The 20,189-nt window shown below is 45.5% G+C and overlaps 1 protein-coding gene across 1 annotated transcript in view; it reads right to left on the bottom strand.

Moving 5' to 3' along the window:
• Positions 1–20,189, bottom strand: part of LOC126305108 (dipeptidase 1-like) — a 144,887-nt gene that overhangs the window by 19,659 nt on the left and 105,039 nt on the right. Inside the window, exons 8-11 of the mRNA XM_049992017.1 lie at positions 18,278–18,454; positions 5,223–5,307; positions 5,054–5,129; positions 1,469–1,607 (exon numbers count right to left, since the gene is read on the bottom strand). Of these exons, the coding sequence (XP_049847974.1) occupies positions 1,469–1,607; positions 5,054–5,129; positions 5,223–5,307; positions 18,278–18,454 (477 nt within the window). The remainder of the gene's footprint in view (positions 1–1,468; positions 1,608–5,053; positions 5,130–5,222; positions 5,308–18,277; positions 18,455–20,189) is intronic.

Below are 20,189 nucleotides of genomic sequence, written 5' to 3'. Positions count from 1 at the left end.
CCTATTCTTACCCCCGAACCCGCAGGGGGGGAACTGAGGCGGAGTCATCAATGGCGTTTAGACAGCAGGTGGCAGACAGCTCTCACGGAAGTGTTACAAAGCTGCTTCCAGCCGCCTCAGCTTATAAGGCTACGGGCAGGCAGCCTGCACCAACGAAGGAATGGCACTTGGCGACGCTGCAGGGAGCCATCTTCCTCACATTGCTCCTCGCCGTGGTCTTACGAGTAAATCTGTTGCTTTCTCTGCCCGTGTAAACTGTACCTCAGGACTATCTTGGGTAGATATACGTCTCTCATTCTGTTAACACATGGTTTCCGTATGTCTACATGTTCTGCTGCTTCCTCACTGATGACAAGCACATCCAACTCATTATAAACTTTTCGATTTTTAATGAAATCGCTTCTTGTGTAGCTCTTTACTCTCGTCAACAATCTCACCTGCAGGATTGTTGCTAAGATGAACTAAGCACTGCTTCTTCGGAAATGCGTGACTTTCCAGAGGAACAGCCACTGTGGCGACTGCAATCGTTATGTGCTACTTGAAATATATTCCTAGTTGTGAACAGGAACCAGTGTCCACTTATAGAGGAATAAGAAAAGCAATAAGTTGCGCCAGATGGGGACTAGAATCGGAATTTCCTGCTCTACACGACTGCTTGCGGACCCAAACTTCCACATCTCAACGCTCCTGCGTCACAACCTAACGGACACTACACCGTTCGACCGGTTCTAGGCGCTGCAGTCTGGAACCGAGCGACCGCTACGGTCGTAGGTTCGAATCCAGCCTCGGGCATTGATGTGTGTGATGTCCTTAGGTTAGTTAGGTTTAAGTAGTTCTAAGTTCTAGGGTACTGATGACCTCAGCAGTTAAGTCCCATAGTGCTCAGAGCCATTACATCGTTCTTCTCAACAAACCAGGTACTGCAGTACCGAATTTGTGAGCCGATGGCAGGGAGAGACTTTCAATTAAAATTTCCTCCCCGGTAAAGGCATTACATAATATGCGTATGAGTACCGGTTACGAGGGAGGATTTCTATCTACGGTTTGGCCGAGGGTCTCGCACGGATAGCCACACCAGCTGAGGCGGCTGCTCGCATAAAGTGCGGAATCCGGGTTCCACTCCCGGTCCGGCATAAATTTTCGTTGTTGTCTTTCCCTTTTACAGCTGAGGGTTGTTCTTATTTGCAACTGCATATCTTTCCTTGTCCTTATCCGACCCTCACTTCCATAAGAAGTAGCGACGTCGCTATAGTGTTATAGTTTTAGAAAGTACAGCTTTTTTATTTTTCCCAGTTTTCCAGTATTCTATGTATTGTTCCACACATTACACGAAATTTGCGCAACTTTACATCCGCATCATTATCATAAAGAAAACTCACTTCGTGGCCCAGACGTGATACCTGTACGGTACAAGAGTGCTACGGCGCCAAATGTTTCTGCCGGGGCGCGCATCGTCAGGAGCGCTCACCTGCTCGGCGGCGCGCATGACGCGCAGCATGTTGAGCCCCGCCAGCTTGCGCAGGTCGGCCTCGGACCAGCGGCCGGTGGCCAGCAGGTGCGCGAACAGCGCCGGGTAGCCAGACACGTCCTCCAGGCCGCGCGGCGTGCTGCGGGCAGAGAGAGGCCGCTGGGGGAAGTGCGGCCTCCGTTCGTGGCGCACTGCGCCGCCACTTCTGCAGCATACTTAGCTGTTTGCACTCAGCCGTCTAATACACTGCTGAAACTGATCAGTGGCTTCAGACGGAACGTGTTGGATATTTAGCAACAAAAAATCTCAACAAATTTAAGCTAAATTAGTCGAAAAGCATTTGTTGTGGCGGGCGTGGAATATAGTTTTTCCCTGATATCTTTTATTAAACGTAAAAGCAAATTTCGCAGTTCTTGTTGCGGTATCGAGTTTGAACACCTGTTTTCATAATTAGCGTTAAATTGCTTCTGTCCAAGATCAGCAGGAGTCGGTACTACGAAAATTTGGCCAATATCTGTTTTTTTATACGAAATTAAGCATTTGATTCAAACATATATGCGCGGCACCTCAGTAAATAGAACTGATAAACGTCTATCCCCAAAATTATCTCTGCAGATTTTTCTACTATATTAGCAGAATGATTACGAAAGTACAAGAGAATACAATATTCTTAAAAGGTGTTCGAATAAAGCTACGCCTACGATCAAAAGTAGGCAGTAGGAAACAGTAACAACTCTATTCGTATTAATACATTACCGGCCAGGTTTCGCCAGCAATGACTAATAATAGTCTCCTGGTAACGTTAATGATTACTTGATAAAAGGTCGTACGTTCGGTACTTGCATAGTGCATAATTTTTTTTTCTTTTTGTAATTATATTGTGTGGAAAAACTACAACTTATTATTGTGAACATCGTAAATATAAGTTTAAACCTTACTGTACAGTGTATGAAGTTCATTTTTTTTACCAGTCATGATAACTTAGTGCGGTACCACTCTCTATTTCTCATTTTATGTGCTGAAATTGGCAGTTTTATCTCTAAGATTTATGTTTTGTAATTAAATTACCATTAAACAAACCGTCCTATTAGTTCTTCTGACTTTTTTTCAAGTGGATTAAAACTAAGTAAGAAATATGTACGAAGGAGACAAAGACAAAAGGCCGTAAATGAATAAAAATAACTGAATGGTTAAGTTGAGTTTCAGTAACCTGTCCGATAGCGACCAAAGTGAACCCCAAAACAAGAAAACATAAGGATTTACGCTGCAGTGGTCAGACATTGCAATTAAAAAAAAAGAAAAAAAAGAAGAAACTGGGCCTTAAGATCCTTCTGACAGTAGCATGGAATTAGCTCAGTTAGGTGTAAACAGCAGTCTTGTGCTCACCATCTCATGGAACTTCTAAAAATCACTTATCTCACTACCAATAAGGGAATATCGTTCCAGGTTTGCTGATAGATTTGTTCACCAAATTTACATTAATTTTGCTTTCAAATAAATGATATATCACTTTATGAATATACGCTACTGAACATTAAAATTGCTACACCAAGAAGAAATGCAGATCATAAACGGGTATTCATTGGGCAAATATATAATACTAGAACTGACATGTGATTACATTTTGACGCAATTTGGCTGCATAGATCCTGAGAAATCAGTACCCAGAACAACCACCTCTGGCCGTAATAACAGCCTTGATACGCCTGGGCATTGAGTCAAACAAAGCTTGGATAGCGTGTACAGGCACAGCTGCCCATGCAGCTTCAACACGATACCACAGTTCATCAAGAATAGTGACTGGCGTATTGTGATCAGCCAGTTGCTCGGCCACCATTGACGAGACGTTTTCAGTTGGTGAGAGATCTGGAGAATGTGCTGACCAGGGCAGCAATCGAACATTTTCTGTATCCACAAAGACCCATACAGGACCTGCAACATGCGGTCGTGAATTATCCTGCTCAAATGTACGGTTTCACAGGGATCGAATGAAGGGTAGAGCCACGGGTCGTAACACATGTGAAATGTAACATCCACTGTTCAAAGTGCCGTCAATGCGAACAAGAGACGACCGAGACGTGTAATCAATTGCACCCCATACCATCACATCGGGTGATACACCGGTATGGCGACGATGAATACACGCTTCTAATGTGCGTTCACCGCGTAGTCGCCAAACACGGATGCGGCCAACATGATGCTGTAAACAGAACCTGGATTCATCCTAAAAAATGACGTTTTGCCATTCGTGCACCCAGGTTCGTCGTTGAGTACACCATCGGAGGTGCTCCTGTCTGTGAAGCAGCGTCAAGGGTAACCCCATCCATGGTCTCCGAGCTGATAGTCCATGCTGCTGCAAACGTCGTCGAACTTTTCGTGCAGATGGTAGTTTTCTTGCAAACGTCCCCGTTGACTCAGGGACCGAGATGTGGCTGCATGATCCGTTACAGCCATGCGGATAAGATGCCTGTCATCTCGACTGCTATCACTCGAGTGATACGAGTCCGTTGGGATCCAGCACGGCGTTCCGTATTACCCTCCTGAATCCACCGATTCCATATTCTGCTAACAGTCATTGGATCTCGACCAACGCGAGCAGGAGTGTCGCGATACGATACACCGCAATCGCGATAGGCTACAATCAGACCTTTATCAAAGTCAGAATCGTGATGGTACTGCTATTTGTGTATGAGAAACCGGTTGGAAACTCTCCTCATGTCAACAAGTTATAGGTGTCGCCACCGGCGCCAACCTTGTGTGAATGCTCTAAAAAGCTAATCATTTGCATATCACAGCATCTTCTTCCTGTCGGTTAAATTTCGCGTCTGCAGCACGTCATCTTCGTGTCTACGTGGTGTAGTAATTTTAATGGCCAGTAATACACTTTATGAATGTAAATCATATGCTGGAAAAGTGACTACAGCAGAGATGTTCTATTCTACTTAAAACTTCGAAAATACACAACACTTCCTGCGCTTCACAAGTATCGCTTGGGCACACAATGGCTGATAATGCTACGTGACGCGGTTTCAGTGAGTCCTGAACTGCGGTCGTCAGCAGACGTAGGGGAACAGGACGGCCACGCTTCCCTTTGTACTGAGCTGGATGCGTGGCCGCCGCTGCCGCCGCCACCGCGACTGCGCAGTAGCCCGGGCGCCCGCGTGGCTGCTGTGTCCTGCAGGACTGCGGCTTTGTCGGTGGCAGTGGGCCGAAGGTCAGGTTTCAGCAGCCGAGAAGTGACGTGCGTGCAGGCAGTGTGGCACCGAGGAAAGGGAAAATGTGAAGGGTAGGAAATTTATTGCTCATTGTGCAGGGAAAGTAATTTCGTAAAGTATGAGGATTAATTTGTGTTGGATATTCGTTTTCAGCACACAGCTTAGTGATGGTGGTTTTGTTCCTTTGACTGGCACTAACGTTGTGAATGAAACAACTCATGCAGTTGAGAAATGTGAAACATAAGACTAAATAGTACGCCTGCGCCTGACTGCAAGTGTAGACAGAGATCGCACCCTGCGTGCTCCCCTGTCTCTCTCTCTCTCTCTCTCTCTCTGGCTGGCTGGCTGCGCATGCGCGAGTCTCCGGTACCTGTTGATGCCGTCGTAGCCGGCGCCCAGGCCCACGCTGTCGACGCCCGCCACGCCCCTCACGTGCTCGATGTGGGCTGCAACAAGAGCGGAGCGCGCGCTGACGCCGGCCTGCTCTGCGGCCTAGTCGACTCTAAGGCGCAGGCGCGCAGTCAGCCCAGGCTACTCACCTGCCGCGTCGGCCACGGTGGCGTCCTGGCTGCACGTCAGGAACTGCGAGTAGAAGTTGACCATCACCAGCCCGCGGTTCAGCGCCTGCAACCGTGCGCAGCTCAGCAAACAGCGGACACTCTGACACGAGTAGCAAAGCGTTGAGGCAACTTTCAATTATGTACCGACTACAAGCGCTGGATAAAAAGTAAAGAGAACTATTATTTTTCTATGACGTAACTGTGTTGACAGTCGTACTTATAGGTACCCACATTCAACATAATTGCTACCTTTGTTTATTACCTCTGTCACGTGTCCGGAAGACGTAAGCGAGCTACACTAGTGAAGGCAGTCACAGCAACAGTAATGGTGCCGGTTGTGACCGGAGTACGAGTGATCTGTCACCGACAAAAGTTTCACCGTCTGATCTTTGCGCAGTACGGATGTCCCGCATTGACAGACCTACGGCGTGGATAATGTCATCTTTGGTACTGTACCGGATCGTTCGCTGTGATTCTCCCCTTTGGCAAAGCGATCGTAATCTCGGTGACTCGTGCCGGGTGAGAACGGTGAACCCTCCGGTCACTCCCGTTGCCATTGGCAAGAGTGGTCCTGGACAGCAGCAGCTGTCTGACATCGTGCATTCTCCTGCAGAATGTTGGGGAGCTGTTCTATGAAACGTCATCGCTTTCACCTGAGTGCCGGACGAAAGTAGTGTTTAGTTACGAGCAGTAGCAGGTAACATCTACAGTCACTCTTCGCAGTATAGCGTCGTGCAGTGTTACCCCGTCAGTGTCGCACGCCACAATATACGCCACTTCACAGGACTCAGTGTAGCGCATACTTTCTGAGGACGAGGAGATTCGGAGTGCCTCATTCGTTGTATTGGCATTACAAGTTTGGTTCGTTTTATCGCATCCTGGAGCATTGCAACAACCTATCTTCTATCCCAAAGTATTGTTATCCAAGAAAGCGGCAATGACGTCATCCAAGATGGTGGCGATGATGTCATCAAAGCTGGCGGTCTCGAGATCATCCAAGATGGCGGATTTTGATGGGACGTTTGAATTTTAGTGGGAAAATAGGAAAATTGAGCTACCTCCGCTAACCTGTCACCAGACCGCCACCTCATCCTATGAACTGGCGCCACGTTTCAATTTTGCAGGTAAAGAAAGGTCGCTTCAGCTATCTCTACTAAGCTAAGAAAATGGCATGAAAGTAAGGATATTTGGACTAACCTAAGTCACCTGATTGCCACCTCTTCCTACAGATTGACTGGCAAAGGACTCAGCCTGCACTGGGCTGCTGGAGAGAGGAAGGAGAGTAATTTATTTATTTGGGAACAATTTATTTAGGGATAGAGTATGTTTAACACGTGGTACAGAACACACGCTCTGACATGCCACACAGCTTACAGACCTGCAACTACTCCTAAATAACTCATGTATAAAATCTGCACATGTGCTTGCTAATTGTAAACTGTGGAAATAACGCAATGCACAGCCTACAGACCTGCAAACCACTCGTAAATAATGCAATACGTTTATGTCTAGAGAGCCAAAAAGACCATACATTGTCAAAATAATAATCCATCTAAAAGACTCTGCAAACATGCTTGCTAATTGTAGACTGTCGAAATCATGCACTGGTCTTTACTTAAACAATCAGAGGCAGCAGCACCATCCAGTGTGTTCGCCACGAGGTCCAGACTCCAACTGACCTAGTACACAGTACCACCACCAGAGGGCAGTGCCATCCGTTCTGTGACGTAATCCAAGATGGCAGCCATGATGTTAGCTGATGATGCAAGTATCAAACCACTTGTAAATAATGCAATACGTTTATGTCTAGAGAGCCAAAACGACCATAAATTGTTAAATTAAAAATCCATCTAAAACACTCTGCAAACATGCTTGCTAATTGTAGACTGTCGAAATCATGCACTGGTCTTTACTTAAACAATCAGAGGCAGCAGCACCATCCAGTGTGTTGGCCACCAGGTCCAGAATCCAACTGACCTACTACACAGTACCACCACCAGAGGGCAGTGCCATCCGTTCTGTGACGTAATCCAAGATGGCAGCCATGATGTCAGCTGATGATGCAAGTATCAAACCACTTGTAAATAATGCAATACGTTTATGTCTAGAGAGCCAAAACGACCATAAATTGTTAAATTAAAAATCCATCTAAAACACTCTGCAAACATGCTTGCTAATTGTAGACTGTCGAAATCATGCACTGGTCTTTACTTAAACAATCAGAGGCAGCAGCACCATCCAGTGTGTTGGCCACCAGGTCCAGAATCCAACTGACCTACTACACAGTACCACCACCAGAGGGCAGTGCCATCTGTTCTGTGACGTAATCCAAGATGGCAGCCATGATGTCAGCTGATGATGCAAATATCATTATCCAATATGACGGCAAAAAGTATGTTCACTACATGGTCTGGACTCCAACTGACCTAGTACACAGTACCACCACCTGAGAGCACTGTCGTCCATTCCATGATGTAAACCAAAGTGTGGGGGCGGGAGGCAGGAAAACGACTCTGCCTGTGCTAGACGTTAGTTTTTATTTTGCATGCAGTGTCTCCTCGACTAGATCTGGACTCCAACTGATACTGCCAACAGAGTGTGCTGTGATCCCTCCCGTGATGTAATCGATTATGGTGGTCTAGAGGGGGAAAATGGCACTGAAAATGAATCAGCCTGATCACACTGATAAAAAGCACATGCCCTGATATGCTTGGGGTCACGCCACACAGAGCACAGATCTGGAAACTACTACTGAATAACGCTCTGCAGACTCGTAAACAATTCCTAACTTACGAAATAATTTCAGTATATACCTGAAAATTTCTAAATAATGCAGCACAGCGATGTGTTGAGATGCTCAGTACTCCTAAACTGACCAAATAGTGCATACCACAGCCTACAGACCCACTCGCAAAATAGTGCAAGAGATACACGCGCGCACCGCCCACCGGACCCCACAGGAGGCTGCTGGCAGCCCCATCAAGTGAAGCGGCCATCAGCTGTCAAACCACACACAGGCGCCCATTTGGGTCCCGCATGCTTGAGGCAGCGGCATCCCTTTCACACTCAACACCTTAGAAATTCCTCTCGAAATTTGTATTCACCTAGGCGCCGTTGATGATGCAATCAGACGGGAGCAAAGACCTATTTACAAAGCACAGACGCTCCAAGGTGGGCTGCACGCACGTGTGTTCGCCGCTACCCTCCCTCTACCTGTGGTCCAGCGAAGAGCTAATTGCTGGACGATGCTGCAGAAATCTGTTCTAGAATAGCAGAAGCTGCTTTGTTCCTTGCGATTCTAACAGACCATGCGTGATGTGTTGCTGACACATCACTGCGTGTAGCTCCATACTATTGCAAGGGCATCTAGCAACATTCTCAGTGTTGTGCTGAAGCCACATAGCTTTCTAAAATAATAACTGAAGTAAATTGCATAGTTTCCCAGAAATACTTAATGTGTGCTTTTGTAGGAATTTTCGTGATGTCTCAGCTTGTATGTGCGGAAATTCTTACCCTAACAGAAACTGTTTACGAGTGCAGAATAACATCGAATCTACTCTTCCTAGCGCTCCTAACGTAATACCTCATCCATCACATGTTACCCTTCCTGCTTTCAACACACACAAACGTCCCCACCGCTATGTAGAAACTCCTATATCCCAGCATAAAGAATGTCTTGTGAATGAATCGAGCATTATGATTAGCTCTTATCGAATTTACCCGCCGAATTACTGATGCTGGTGGTATCGAAGCAGCATCCACCTTTCCTTTCTTTCTGCAAATGAGACTTTCAGAGGTAAAATCTATTTTATGCAGATCGCCATATTGCACCAACAATTAAAACCTGCAAATTGCCCCTACATATCGTCAAATACGAAAAGACTCCTACTTGATTACATTGCTCTCCCACCGAGGACAGGAGCCTGAATATTAGAACGTGAAACCGTCTCATGACCTATCAATGTATCACAATGCACCCTACAAATCTCCAAATACAGAAAAACTCCTACTCATTTACTCTGTTCTCCCACTGAGGACGGGAGATTAAATATTAGAGCTTGAAACCGATCTACAACCCAGCAATATATCTCCACCTTCTGTCTTGATGTAGTACACATACAATTCGTATCCTGCGCCATACAAAATCAGCCCTTTTATATCATTTGTACATATACTACAAAGACAGACAGCACAGTAGATATTTATCGCGAGGTCAGGCGGGCATCCACCTCCGACACATAACCATAGCGCCCTCAGTGCATCGAAGTCACTCTCAGAACTGTTCTACAAATTCAGCCTCATTTCCCCTCTCATCACAAACGCATTACTGTTTCTGGTCTAAGCCTGCTTGCTTGCTTGATCGGTTTTCTACATCCATCTCCAGACTCTAGGATTACAAGAACATATCTAATTTCGCATGGTTTGCTAGAATATCTTACCATTTTAGCAGTACTTCTCGATATCAAGCACATAAGAAATATCTCTTGCACAGAAGTACCATTTGCGGAATATAATTCTGAAGATATAGACACTGTTGACGGCTATGGCTCTGGAAACAGAAATATCAGTACCATTCTTGTGACTTGATATACTCTCCCCTTTGCTGTCACAGTACTAGACGTCAAATCCATACCTTCCTTATGAATGGACATAGTCATTTCCTTTGCATATGTTGGAATGCAAACACATACATTATAAGCCTGATGCTCAAGGCGAAACTATCATGCACCCCCTACTACTAAGTTTAACGCTTTGTCAGTAACTGATTGTCTACGATACAAATTAATACTGAGAGAAAATCAGTGATGGGTACACATGTCTCATATGTTCATCTTGTGAGTGATATCACTGTGTCTTAGAAAGAGAGCCATAATCGTCTCATATCTTAAAAAAAGCGGTCGAAACAACTACTGTTTGTTTCTGTCAAAAGCGGTCTTGGTTTTACAGGTACAAACAAGTATCCATGTTAAAAGCTATACTTGCTTTATAAATGCACATATGGCATTACCTACGAATCATGTGGGTCTTACAGACAGACACCAAGACGATGAGCGTCTTACAAACTGCCAGATGTTAAAAAACTCGATCCCAACAACTACTGTATGGAACTGTCACAATCGGTGTTGATTCTACAGATGCACACAAGTATCAACGTTAAAAGCTATACTCGTTTTATAAATACATTTATGGCATTAGCTACGAATGACGTGGTTTTTCCACACAAATACCATGACACTGAATATAGACAGTGATTGCTGGAGTGTATATTATCACATAAGCAGTGCGGTTACACGTCACCAACTGTGCACCCTCGTAATAAAATTATCCAATTTTGAAAGTGATTCAGCTAAGGAGTGTGGCATCAAACAAATATTTGAAACCCCTCAAGCCACCGCCAGTAGATATTTCCCCACTATTTGTAACGCATTCTGTCTCGATGCCATATCATATTTCTGGCAATCACATATCTTGAAAACGAGCCACCTTTTTTGGAACTTATCTGCTACAGGAAAATTCCAACGTAGTTTTAGGTAGCCCCTACGTATCTTGCAACTACCCCTTGCACTGTGTGCTACCGTCAAAACAGCTTTGTGCATGTGATTGTGCCAATGCAAGTCAGAACTGAGTAGAAATCGGAGAAAGCCTTTGGCAACCTGTAAACAAACAGGCGAATCTGGTTTATTGTGACAGAACTGTGTTTGGATCATTCGACAGAAACGAAGGCTGATCCTGTAACACCAGGCAGTATAAAAACCAGTATGGGAGCTGGAAAAAGGATGTGGACTTGGCTACTGCATTGTGGTGCTTCTCCAAACTACAAGCAGGTACTACAGATCTGAGCCCCTCAGGGTCCATTCATGTCTATCACCCAAAAATTCTGTCATCGTTATTCTATTCCATATGCCAGAAAAAATTATGAACTATGAAAGCTCAACTAACTTCATCCATCAGAGAACAAGATAAGATATTAAACGCATCTCTCACCTCTCATGTATCAAAACCAAATACCACATGCATGCAGGCATCGATCACTTGTGACGATCCTTTTAAATATACTGGCATTGATCAACTGCACAGACTAGTTTAAGGTTTCATCACCTGCACTGTAGGATGATGCCCATATCCCACAGACTACACTATAAGTCGCAAGAGACGCTCCCTGTGACCCAGAGTTGTTGTTTGAAACATTGTTTTCTAACACACTTTGTACACCGTCATACATTTCCTGTTTCTGCCACGACTTCCATGTCTGCCTCAGGTCCTGAACTGACATTAAGGCGCTCTGATCCACGGCCTCTCGCAGAAAACTAGACATCGCACGTAATAAGTCATTTTGTTACACACGACACACAGTGGATGATTTTAAATAAAAGAAAGTTCAACATAAGGAAACTAGAATAGTTTGGCTGCATTCTGGAGAGTTTCCAAACTGATGTCCGAAAGGGATTGAAGACCTCTACATTTAAACCCATCTGTCAGAGTGACGGAATACATGATGGCTCTGCGTTCCCTTTCGACTGATTCCTCATATTGCACTCATGTCTTCGATCACTGTTTCGGTGCAAGGAACCCACAGAATGAGTCACCCATCCATAAAAATGATTCCCCATCTCAAACAAAGGCTGTCAGTCAAACATTATGTGGTAACCAACAGCGCGCCAGTGTACGGACGGAGTGGAGAAGACGCCGCCGATGTACTGTAATAGTAAGCACCACAGCTGACAGCGCGAACAATTTCAGCAATTTTACACTAATTTCAACACTGGCCAATGAAGTGACCGCATGATTCCCCAATTTCAGTATCATAGGTAAACTGCCCCTTCTCTACTTTGCGCGCCTGCATCTCGTGGTCGTGCGGTAGCGTTCTCGCTTCCCACTCCCGGGTTCCCGGGTCCGATTCCAGGCGGGGTCAGGGATTTTCTCTGCCTCGTGATGGCTCGGTGTTATGTGATGTCCTTAAGTTAGTTAGGTTTAAGTACTTCTAGGGGACTGATGGTCATAGATGTTAAGTCCCATAGTGCTCAGAGCCATTTGAACCATTTTCTACTTTGCGAGTATCATTGGGAATGTAGATAGATGACAGCGCAATACGTCCATTCAGTGTTGACTCTCGAACACATAAATCGTCAGAGAACACCAGACAGAACTCTACATATTTCTAACACCTCGAGCACAGTGCTTAATTTACGACCTATCTCTCTGTGTATGAAAGTTACAGAGCATTGCCGCTGTCTTAGGGTAAAATTAGAGAGTGAAAGAACCTCATCACACTGTCATTGACCAACCCGGCGTGCAGCGCCATTACCGAATTAATCTGCAACCGATCAGAAGTAGACCGCTACACTCCACGACTCGTGAATGAATGGAGCTTTCCGAGTCAGGTAAATGTGTATGTGGGTAATGCAGTGCCTCACAAGCAATTATCGCTAATGTATTTATGACGCTGAAGTCTCCATTTTACACCCAAGATGCGATAGGGGGGATGGAGTACATCACATAAATCAAAGTTCGTTTAGAGGAATGTGTCACGTTCATCACACATGAGATGCAAGTCCTCTGATAACCGACAGGTGTACTGTTAATGATTTCAAGTAGACAGCACTTTAAACCACATAGAGAACATGTGGCTGTATTTGAGTGGAACGCAGGCTGTATCACGCAACTGATGCATCCTGACAGAACAGTGGAAAAAGTGACCTGCAGCATTTTCTCCGCCTCTAGAATGCATCATCAGTCAACCATTAAATCGTACCTTGTTACAAGCTCCATCTCAATCGATCACCCTGTCCACTCTCTGTTATCTTTTAATGCAGATGCAAGTAATTTTAGAGGCAAATGGTTCTCTGTCTTCCTGAAAAGCATCAAATAGAGTAGTCAACTCATGCGTATCACCGATTCCTCAATAGACATACGGTATAATGCTGTGCATTCGGTTATTTCCACAGTTTACAATTAGCAAGCACGTGTGCAGAGTTTCTACATGAGTTATTTAGGAGTAGTTTCAGGTCTGTATTCTGTGTGGCATGTCAGAGTGTGTTTTCTGTACCACTGTGTTAAATATACTTCATCCCTAAATAAATTGTTTCAAAATAAATAAAGTACACTCCTTCCTCTCTCCAGCAGCCCAGTGCAAGATGAGTGCTTTTCCTGCCAATCTGTAGGATGAGGCGGCAGTCGGGTGACTTACGTTAGTCCAAACGCCCTTTCTTTCCTGCCATTTTCTTAGGTTAGTAGAGATAGCCCAAGTGACCTTTCTTTACTGCCAAAATTCAAACTTAGGACCGGTTCACAGGATAAGGTGGTGGTCTGGTGACTTAGGTTAGAGGAGGTAACCAAAGTGACCTATTTTCCCCCCATTTTCTTAGGTTACTAGAGATAACCGTGGTGTGATGCATTATCCTATTGGAATTTGAACTTCCGCCATTTTCTGGGGCAGGTCGGAGGGGGGTTAGGTTGGTGTTTTATATTCCCGCAGGCATATTCCGAGTTCTGCTGCTAACCAACGTGAAGTCCACTGGCGATTAACGTCCAGCAAGGAAGCGAAGAGTCGAACTGTATTGTCTTCCACGTGGTCCTGCACGGTGCTGATCCTCCACATCATCTCTCCCTAACCTGACTGCTTGAACCCATCGTGCGAGTGTGCTGCATGGCAAAGCTATCTGACCACATTCACCAGGAAATTCCTAGAAACATTGCTCAGTATCCTGATCTCGTACCACTTCACTTTTGAGCCAAGGACATTCGGGCATTTACACTGTTGCTTTGACGTTCAATGGTCTACACAGTAGACTGACAGAGTGCTGTACCCACTCGCGGTACGAACTCGTCCCACAGGCTGTCGTTGTGTCAACACAGATGGCAGCTCTTCCTTGTGTATCTCTAGATGTCGATTTGGAGTATGTGAGCTACAGTAGTGAGGACGGCCACAGCAGCAGTAACGGTTTTGGTTGTGATTGCAGTAATAGCGGTGTGTCACTGACTAGTATTTCACCGTTTGATGCTTGTGCAGCACAGATAGCGACAGACGGCACCTGAGAACAATGGCTCCGCACTACCTGTAATGCGGACGGAAGATGGTTGGTGGGTCTCTCGGCCACTGGAGATGGTGCACTGGTGACACGCTGGACAAGCATGTCGGAGGACAGCGGTTCACATCTCGCAACAACTTAATATTTTCACTACGTGTTGTGCGATTTACAGAAACTGAGTGTTCACAGACAACTCGAAGACGGCAGTACTAGCACACGCCATGTGGCACTGATTTCCAATATGGGTGAAACTACGATCATTAATATACGGAAAAACAATGACTGAACAATTCACTTTGCTAGCAGTACTGACTCATCTAAAGGTGTATCAAAGGGGAGGACTATTAAAATGGCTACATACGCAGTACTGGATAAAGTCATGTTGGAGTTGGCAAAGAGCCCAAAATGGGCCAAGCAGTCACAGTTTTATTTTTATTTTTTTCTCAAAGTCTTGGGAATTGAAAGCTGGTTAACAAGGTTTACACAGCGTCACAGTATCTGGGAGACGGCCGTCCAAAGGGGAAGTCAACTGCGGGTAATAACTCTGTTTCTGATTTTTATAATGATTTCCAGGAGTTTCTGTCCACGAGAAAATTTAGAAGTGGAGTAAGTAAATGATGAAGACGAAACTGTGTTGTTTTGGAAATGTCTCCCAACAAAAACTTCAGCTTCGAGACAGAGTGTTGTGCGCCTGGTTATTGTCGCGTAACCACTCCGCCACAGTCCGTGCATTATGAATCGGTGCTCGATGGTGTTGAAAGATGCAATCGCCATTCCCAAGTTGCTGTTCAACAGTTGTAAGCAAGAAGGTGCTTAAAACATCAATATAGGCCTGTGCTGTGATAATGCCACGCAAAATAACAAGAGGTTTTGAAAACACGACCTTACACCAAGCGAGGCGTCGTTTGTATTTACCGGCGTGATGTGTGGCTTATGAGCAGCCGCTCGACCGTGAAATCCAAATTTTCTCACCTCTCGCCTAAATATCATAGTACTTGCAGTGGATTCTGATGCAGTTTGGAATCCCTGTGTGATGGTGTGGAAAGATGTCTGCCTATTACACATTAAGACCGTCTTCAAGTGTCGGCGGTCTCTGTCAGTCAACAGACGAGATCGGCCTGTACGCTTTTGATCTGTACGTGTCCCTTCACGTTTCCACTTCACTATCACATCGGAAACTGTGGCCCTAGTGATGTTTAGGAGTGTGGAAATCTGGCGTATAGGCGTATGACACAAGCGACACCCAATCACCTGACCACGATGTCTAATGACTACTGAGGTCGCTCATATGGAGTACCTGGCAGTAGGTGGCAGCACAATGCACCTAATGTGGAAAACGTATTTTTCTGGGGCTATCCGGAGACTTTTGATCACTTGGTGTATGTTTAGCATAAAATTAATAGTTTTTGAGTATCTGTCGGTAGGCGGAAGTGTGTGAACTTGCCTGGTGATCATGCTTGTGCTCAAGCAGCCGACAGATATCACTAGTTACGCCATACAGTGGTGTTTCAGTCTAAGTGAAACAACATGAACTATGGACTTTTCAAGGCTTAAATGAAGACGGCTAAATACATGCAGTACGGCAAAGGGGAATAAAATCAATTGAAAATAATAAAAATATCCTTTGAATAAAGATTAAATGTCTAAAATATAAATCCCTATGTCTGATGATCTTGATTGATTGACGTATTGACATTTAGCGGTTTGTCGGTTTGGTCACACAAGGAAATTTGGGTCCGTGTTCTGGGTTCCGTAGCTCTTATAACTTAGTTACGTGAGTACATTTGCTCCATTTTACAGGTTTTTGAAAGTTCTCAAATTTTTTCGTACTAGTTTAGGGTGTGTTACTCTTTCATGATTCATTGTTATGAAGATGTCCCTTGCGGAAGCGGTATTAAGTGCCACAAAACAGATTAAATACAGCTGAAGAGGCTTCATAATTTTCCAGATGTTTAGTCACAGCTGTGGTTGCCCTGTCTACAAGGTTTTCTGCAAGTGCTAAAAAGACAGTTCTAAACTCAGTTTTAATTTAATCAAAACGTACTGTGAATTGTGAATGTTATTTTTCATCGCATAACCCTGCCTGTATATTTATTTATTCAACATTTGTCACGACTTTTCGTGGTTGATTGCGATAAACGCTTAGGCTGGCCCCTAGGCGGAAGTGTAGACAGATCATAAAACAACCAACATCAGTTCCGAAAACCATGAACAGCGATTCGACCATTTAAAGTTATAATTCGTGTAGTTGCCTATGGGGGCTTAAGAGCTAAACAAAAACAGTTTCGTAGCAACATATTCATTCAACAATCCATGCAGTCACAGTACATTATTGTTCTTGCCTTCAAAGCTCATACTTGCAGGTAAGAAGCAATATATTCTAAAGGTCGGGGAAAGTAATAGTTGTAAGTAGGCTGTTTAGGTTTTTCTATTGGTAACGCCGCCGCCACGTAGCGCTCTGTATGAAAATCACTGGCTGTGTCGTGTGCAGTCTGTGGCTGGTTTGCATTGTTGTCTGCCATTATAGCGTTGGGCAGTTGGCTGTTACCCTACCAGTAGATAGTGACTTCAGTAGTTTGAATCTTTTATTTATCTGGCAGTAGTGGCGCTCGCTGTTTTGCAGTAGCTTGAGTAACGAAGATTTTTGTGAGGTAAGTGATGTGTGAAACGTATAGGTTAATGTTAGTCAGGGCCATTCATTCGTAGGGATTTTTGGAAGTCAGATTGCGTTGCGCTAAAAATATTGTGTGTCAGTTTAAGCACAGTCTTGTGTAATTTTTGTAAGGGGACGTTTCATAGTGGCCCGGAAAAGAGGATACAATTGGACGAGAATGTATGCGTATAATCAGACCCTCCCACCTCAGCGCCATCAGTTTTGTGAGTGCCTTTTCACTGAGATAACTGTGAATGGCTTGGATGTGGATCTTTTTTTATGTCTGATGAAGTCTGGTTTGACCTGAGCGGTTATATCAACACACAGAATCACAGGTTCTCCGCAGCGGAGAGTCCTGTTAATTCCCACAAAACTCCATTGCATGACCAGAAGGTTGGCGTTCGGTGTACAGTGCCTGCACGCTGCATTATTGGTCCCACCTTTTTTCATCAGACGCTGACTTCAACGTGCTACAGTGTCAACATTTTGACACCATTTGTTGCAGCGTTAACGGCGGAGGAAAAGACATACAGTTACTTCGAACAGGATGGAGCAACTGCTCACAGAGTCGGCCAAACCTTGGAATACATTTACACAACGTTCACGCCTGGCAGAGATGTTAGCAGAGGTCAATCTGGTCGTGACCTTAGCTAACCACTGAGGTCACCTGACCCGTCAGCGTGCGATTACTTTGTGAGGGGAGCCGTCAAGTGTAAGGTGTATCGCAGCAACCCACGTAGTCTTCAAGAACTGCAGCAGAACATTTCGGATGAGACTGCAGCAATTCCAGCAGCCCAGCTTCGATCTGCCTTCTGCAGCTTGTTGACCAGGGCCTAGAAGAGCCGAGAGACGAATGGTGGTCACTTTCAACATATGCTGTAGTCTGGTTAGTACTGGACCTCCTTTCCTCTCTTGTGTTTGTTTGTGTCTTGGAGCCACTTTCATTTACCCCACGCTGTAGTTTCCTTAAAAGATGAGGTAGTATACATTAAAGGTTGCAGCATTTTACACGCTGTGCCAGCGACTTTCTTGAGGAAGTGGTCGGCCACAGTACAGGAGTTGTAGCGCAACAAGTGAATCGGGGTACGGCAGAATTGATGGGTATGACGTGTCACGCATAACAGGTATGTCGACTGTACTGACCGCCCTTCCGCGGGCAACAAAAGCATTGCAGGTGTCGATGCAGAGCGTACAGCATGGCGAGTGGAAAAATCCGACGGATGGGATATCTTAGGGGCTGCACGCTACAGTCACAGCCGTCGTGAGGTCGTTTTGAGGGATTGCACAGGGACGGGTGTGGAGTTGACTGTCTGAGACGTGGGCAGTGCGAAGCTTGGACGGCCTGTACTCACGACCTTCCTGAGGACGCTGTCGGGCACGTTGCGGGAGCTGTTGCAGAGCGCGCGCGCCGACGAGTGCGAGAAGATGACGGGCGCGCGGCTGGCGGCCAGCGCGTCCTCCATCGTGCGCACCGACACGTGCGACAGGTCCACCATCATGCCCAGCCGGTTCATCTCGCGCACCACCACCTGCGGGCACGTGTGCGTTCTGCATGCAGATCTCGCTGTTAACCCAAACATTGCTTCAGACGGCTCTACATTACTAGACGTTTTAACCAAACCGTAATAGTTTCACGTAATTAATAGAGTTACGCTAAGCTATTCGAACAGTCCGAGGGTGTACTGCCGGTTCGTTGTGCAAAACTGACTGACGTGGAGCTCAGTGACGACTCTGTTTCAGTTCTGGAAAAGGGACTTAACTTTGCTCCCACTCCTAAGTTCACACCCGACGGTGACATCGCCAGCGCAGTTGAACAAGGTGCGGAGCCACTACCCCCTACAATGACTACAAGGACTACAATGAGGTCGACGGCTGTGGCCGAGAGGTTCTAGGCGCTTCAGTCCGGAAGCGAGCTGTTGCTAAGGTCGCAGGTTCGAATCCTGCCTCGGACATGGATGTGTGTGGTGTCCTTAGGTTAGTTAAGTTTAAGTAGTTCTAAGTCTATGATACTGACGACCTCAAATGTTAAGTCCCATAGTGCTCAGGGCCATTTGAACATTTTGAACTACAATGAGAAAGTGCAAAGCCTGGTACACGAAGACTCCTACAGGGAGATCAATGCAGACCCCCGAAAGAAAGTGGAGGATATGACCAGAGCTCTTCTCCGGGACAGTGAATTACCAGAGATCGTTTGCAAGAAACTGTTATCTCAATGACGTGTACAGTCAAGACTTCATGGACGCCCTAAAGTTCACTAAGATGGGGTGCGGTAGCTCCTCAACGTCAGCTACAGTGGGACACCTACGTATTTGCTGGCAAAATACTTGAGGGAAATACTTGGTCCATATGTAGATAAATGCTCGCATCTTATCTGCACTTGTATGGATTTTGTAAAACGCCTCGACTCTCTGCGAGAGTCACTAGAGCTTATTCGTCAGAAATTTGACCAAAAGACCACTGACCTTTACAGGCACGCCATGACCTCCATGCATTTTTCTGTTTAATTGGGAATACTATGAGCAAACGGAAGGAGTTGCAATATCTTGCCTGTAGTCGCGAATTTATGTATTGAGAACTTCGAAGAGGAAGCCCTGGCGTAATCCAAATGGAAACCCACATTTTTACGTTATGTTGTTGACACGTTCGTCATCTGGCACCATGGAAGGGACGAACTACATCACTTCCTTACACATTTCAACTCCATACATTCCAACATCAAATTCATTACACAGACGGAAGCAGAAGACAAATTACTATTTCTGGACGTCGCGGTCAAGAGAAGAGCTGAAGTAATCCTGGCCCACGGTGTGTATCGAAAGAAATCGCACACTGACCTGCATTTGCACGCAGAGAGCTGCCGTCACCCTTCGCAGAAGAATGGGGTGCTAAAAAAACGGTAGTGCGCAGGGCGCGCAGCATTTCAGATGCAGGGAGTCTGTCCCAGGAGCTGGAACACCTCACAACGGTATTCCGAAGAAACGGGTACCCAGAATTGCAGATTAGGCGCTTACCGCCCGACCACAACAGTATTACCTGTGCAGACGGAAGAAGTCACAAAGAAATAGGCAGCCACTCCGTTTATACAGTACACTGGCACACAGTTGGGAAAAGTAGGACACGTACTGAATAAGCACCGACAAAAATCTGTCTTCTGCCCGCCCGATAAAACACGAACATTACTGTATTCCACGTCAGTGCAGAAAGACACATACTGGACAGGCAGTGCAACCACCGGGAACACCAGAGAGACACTCGGTGTATGTA

Source organism: Schistocerca gregaria, unplaced genomic scaffold (assembly GCF_023897955.1).
Source record: "Schistocerca gregaria isolate iqSchGreg1 unplaced genomic scaffold, iqSchGreg1.2 ptg000255l, whole genome shotgun sequence".
Lineage (NCBI taxonomy): Eukaryota > Metazoa > Arthropoda > Insecta > Orthoptera > Acrididae > Schistocerca > Schistocerca gregaria.
Note: the sequence above shows the minus strand (reverse complement) of the source record. Positions and strands in the feature narration are given on the sequence as shown.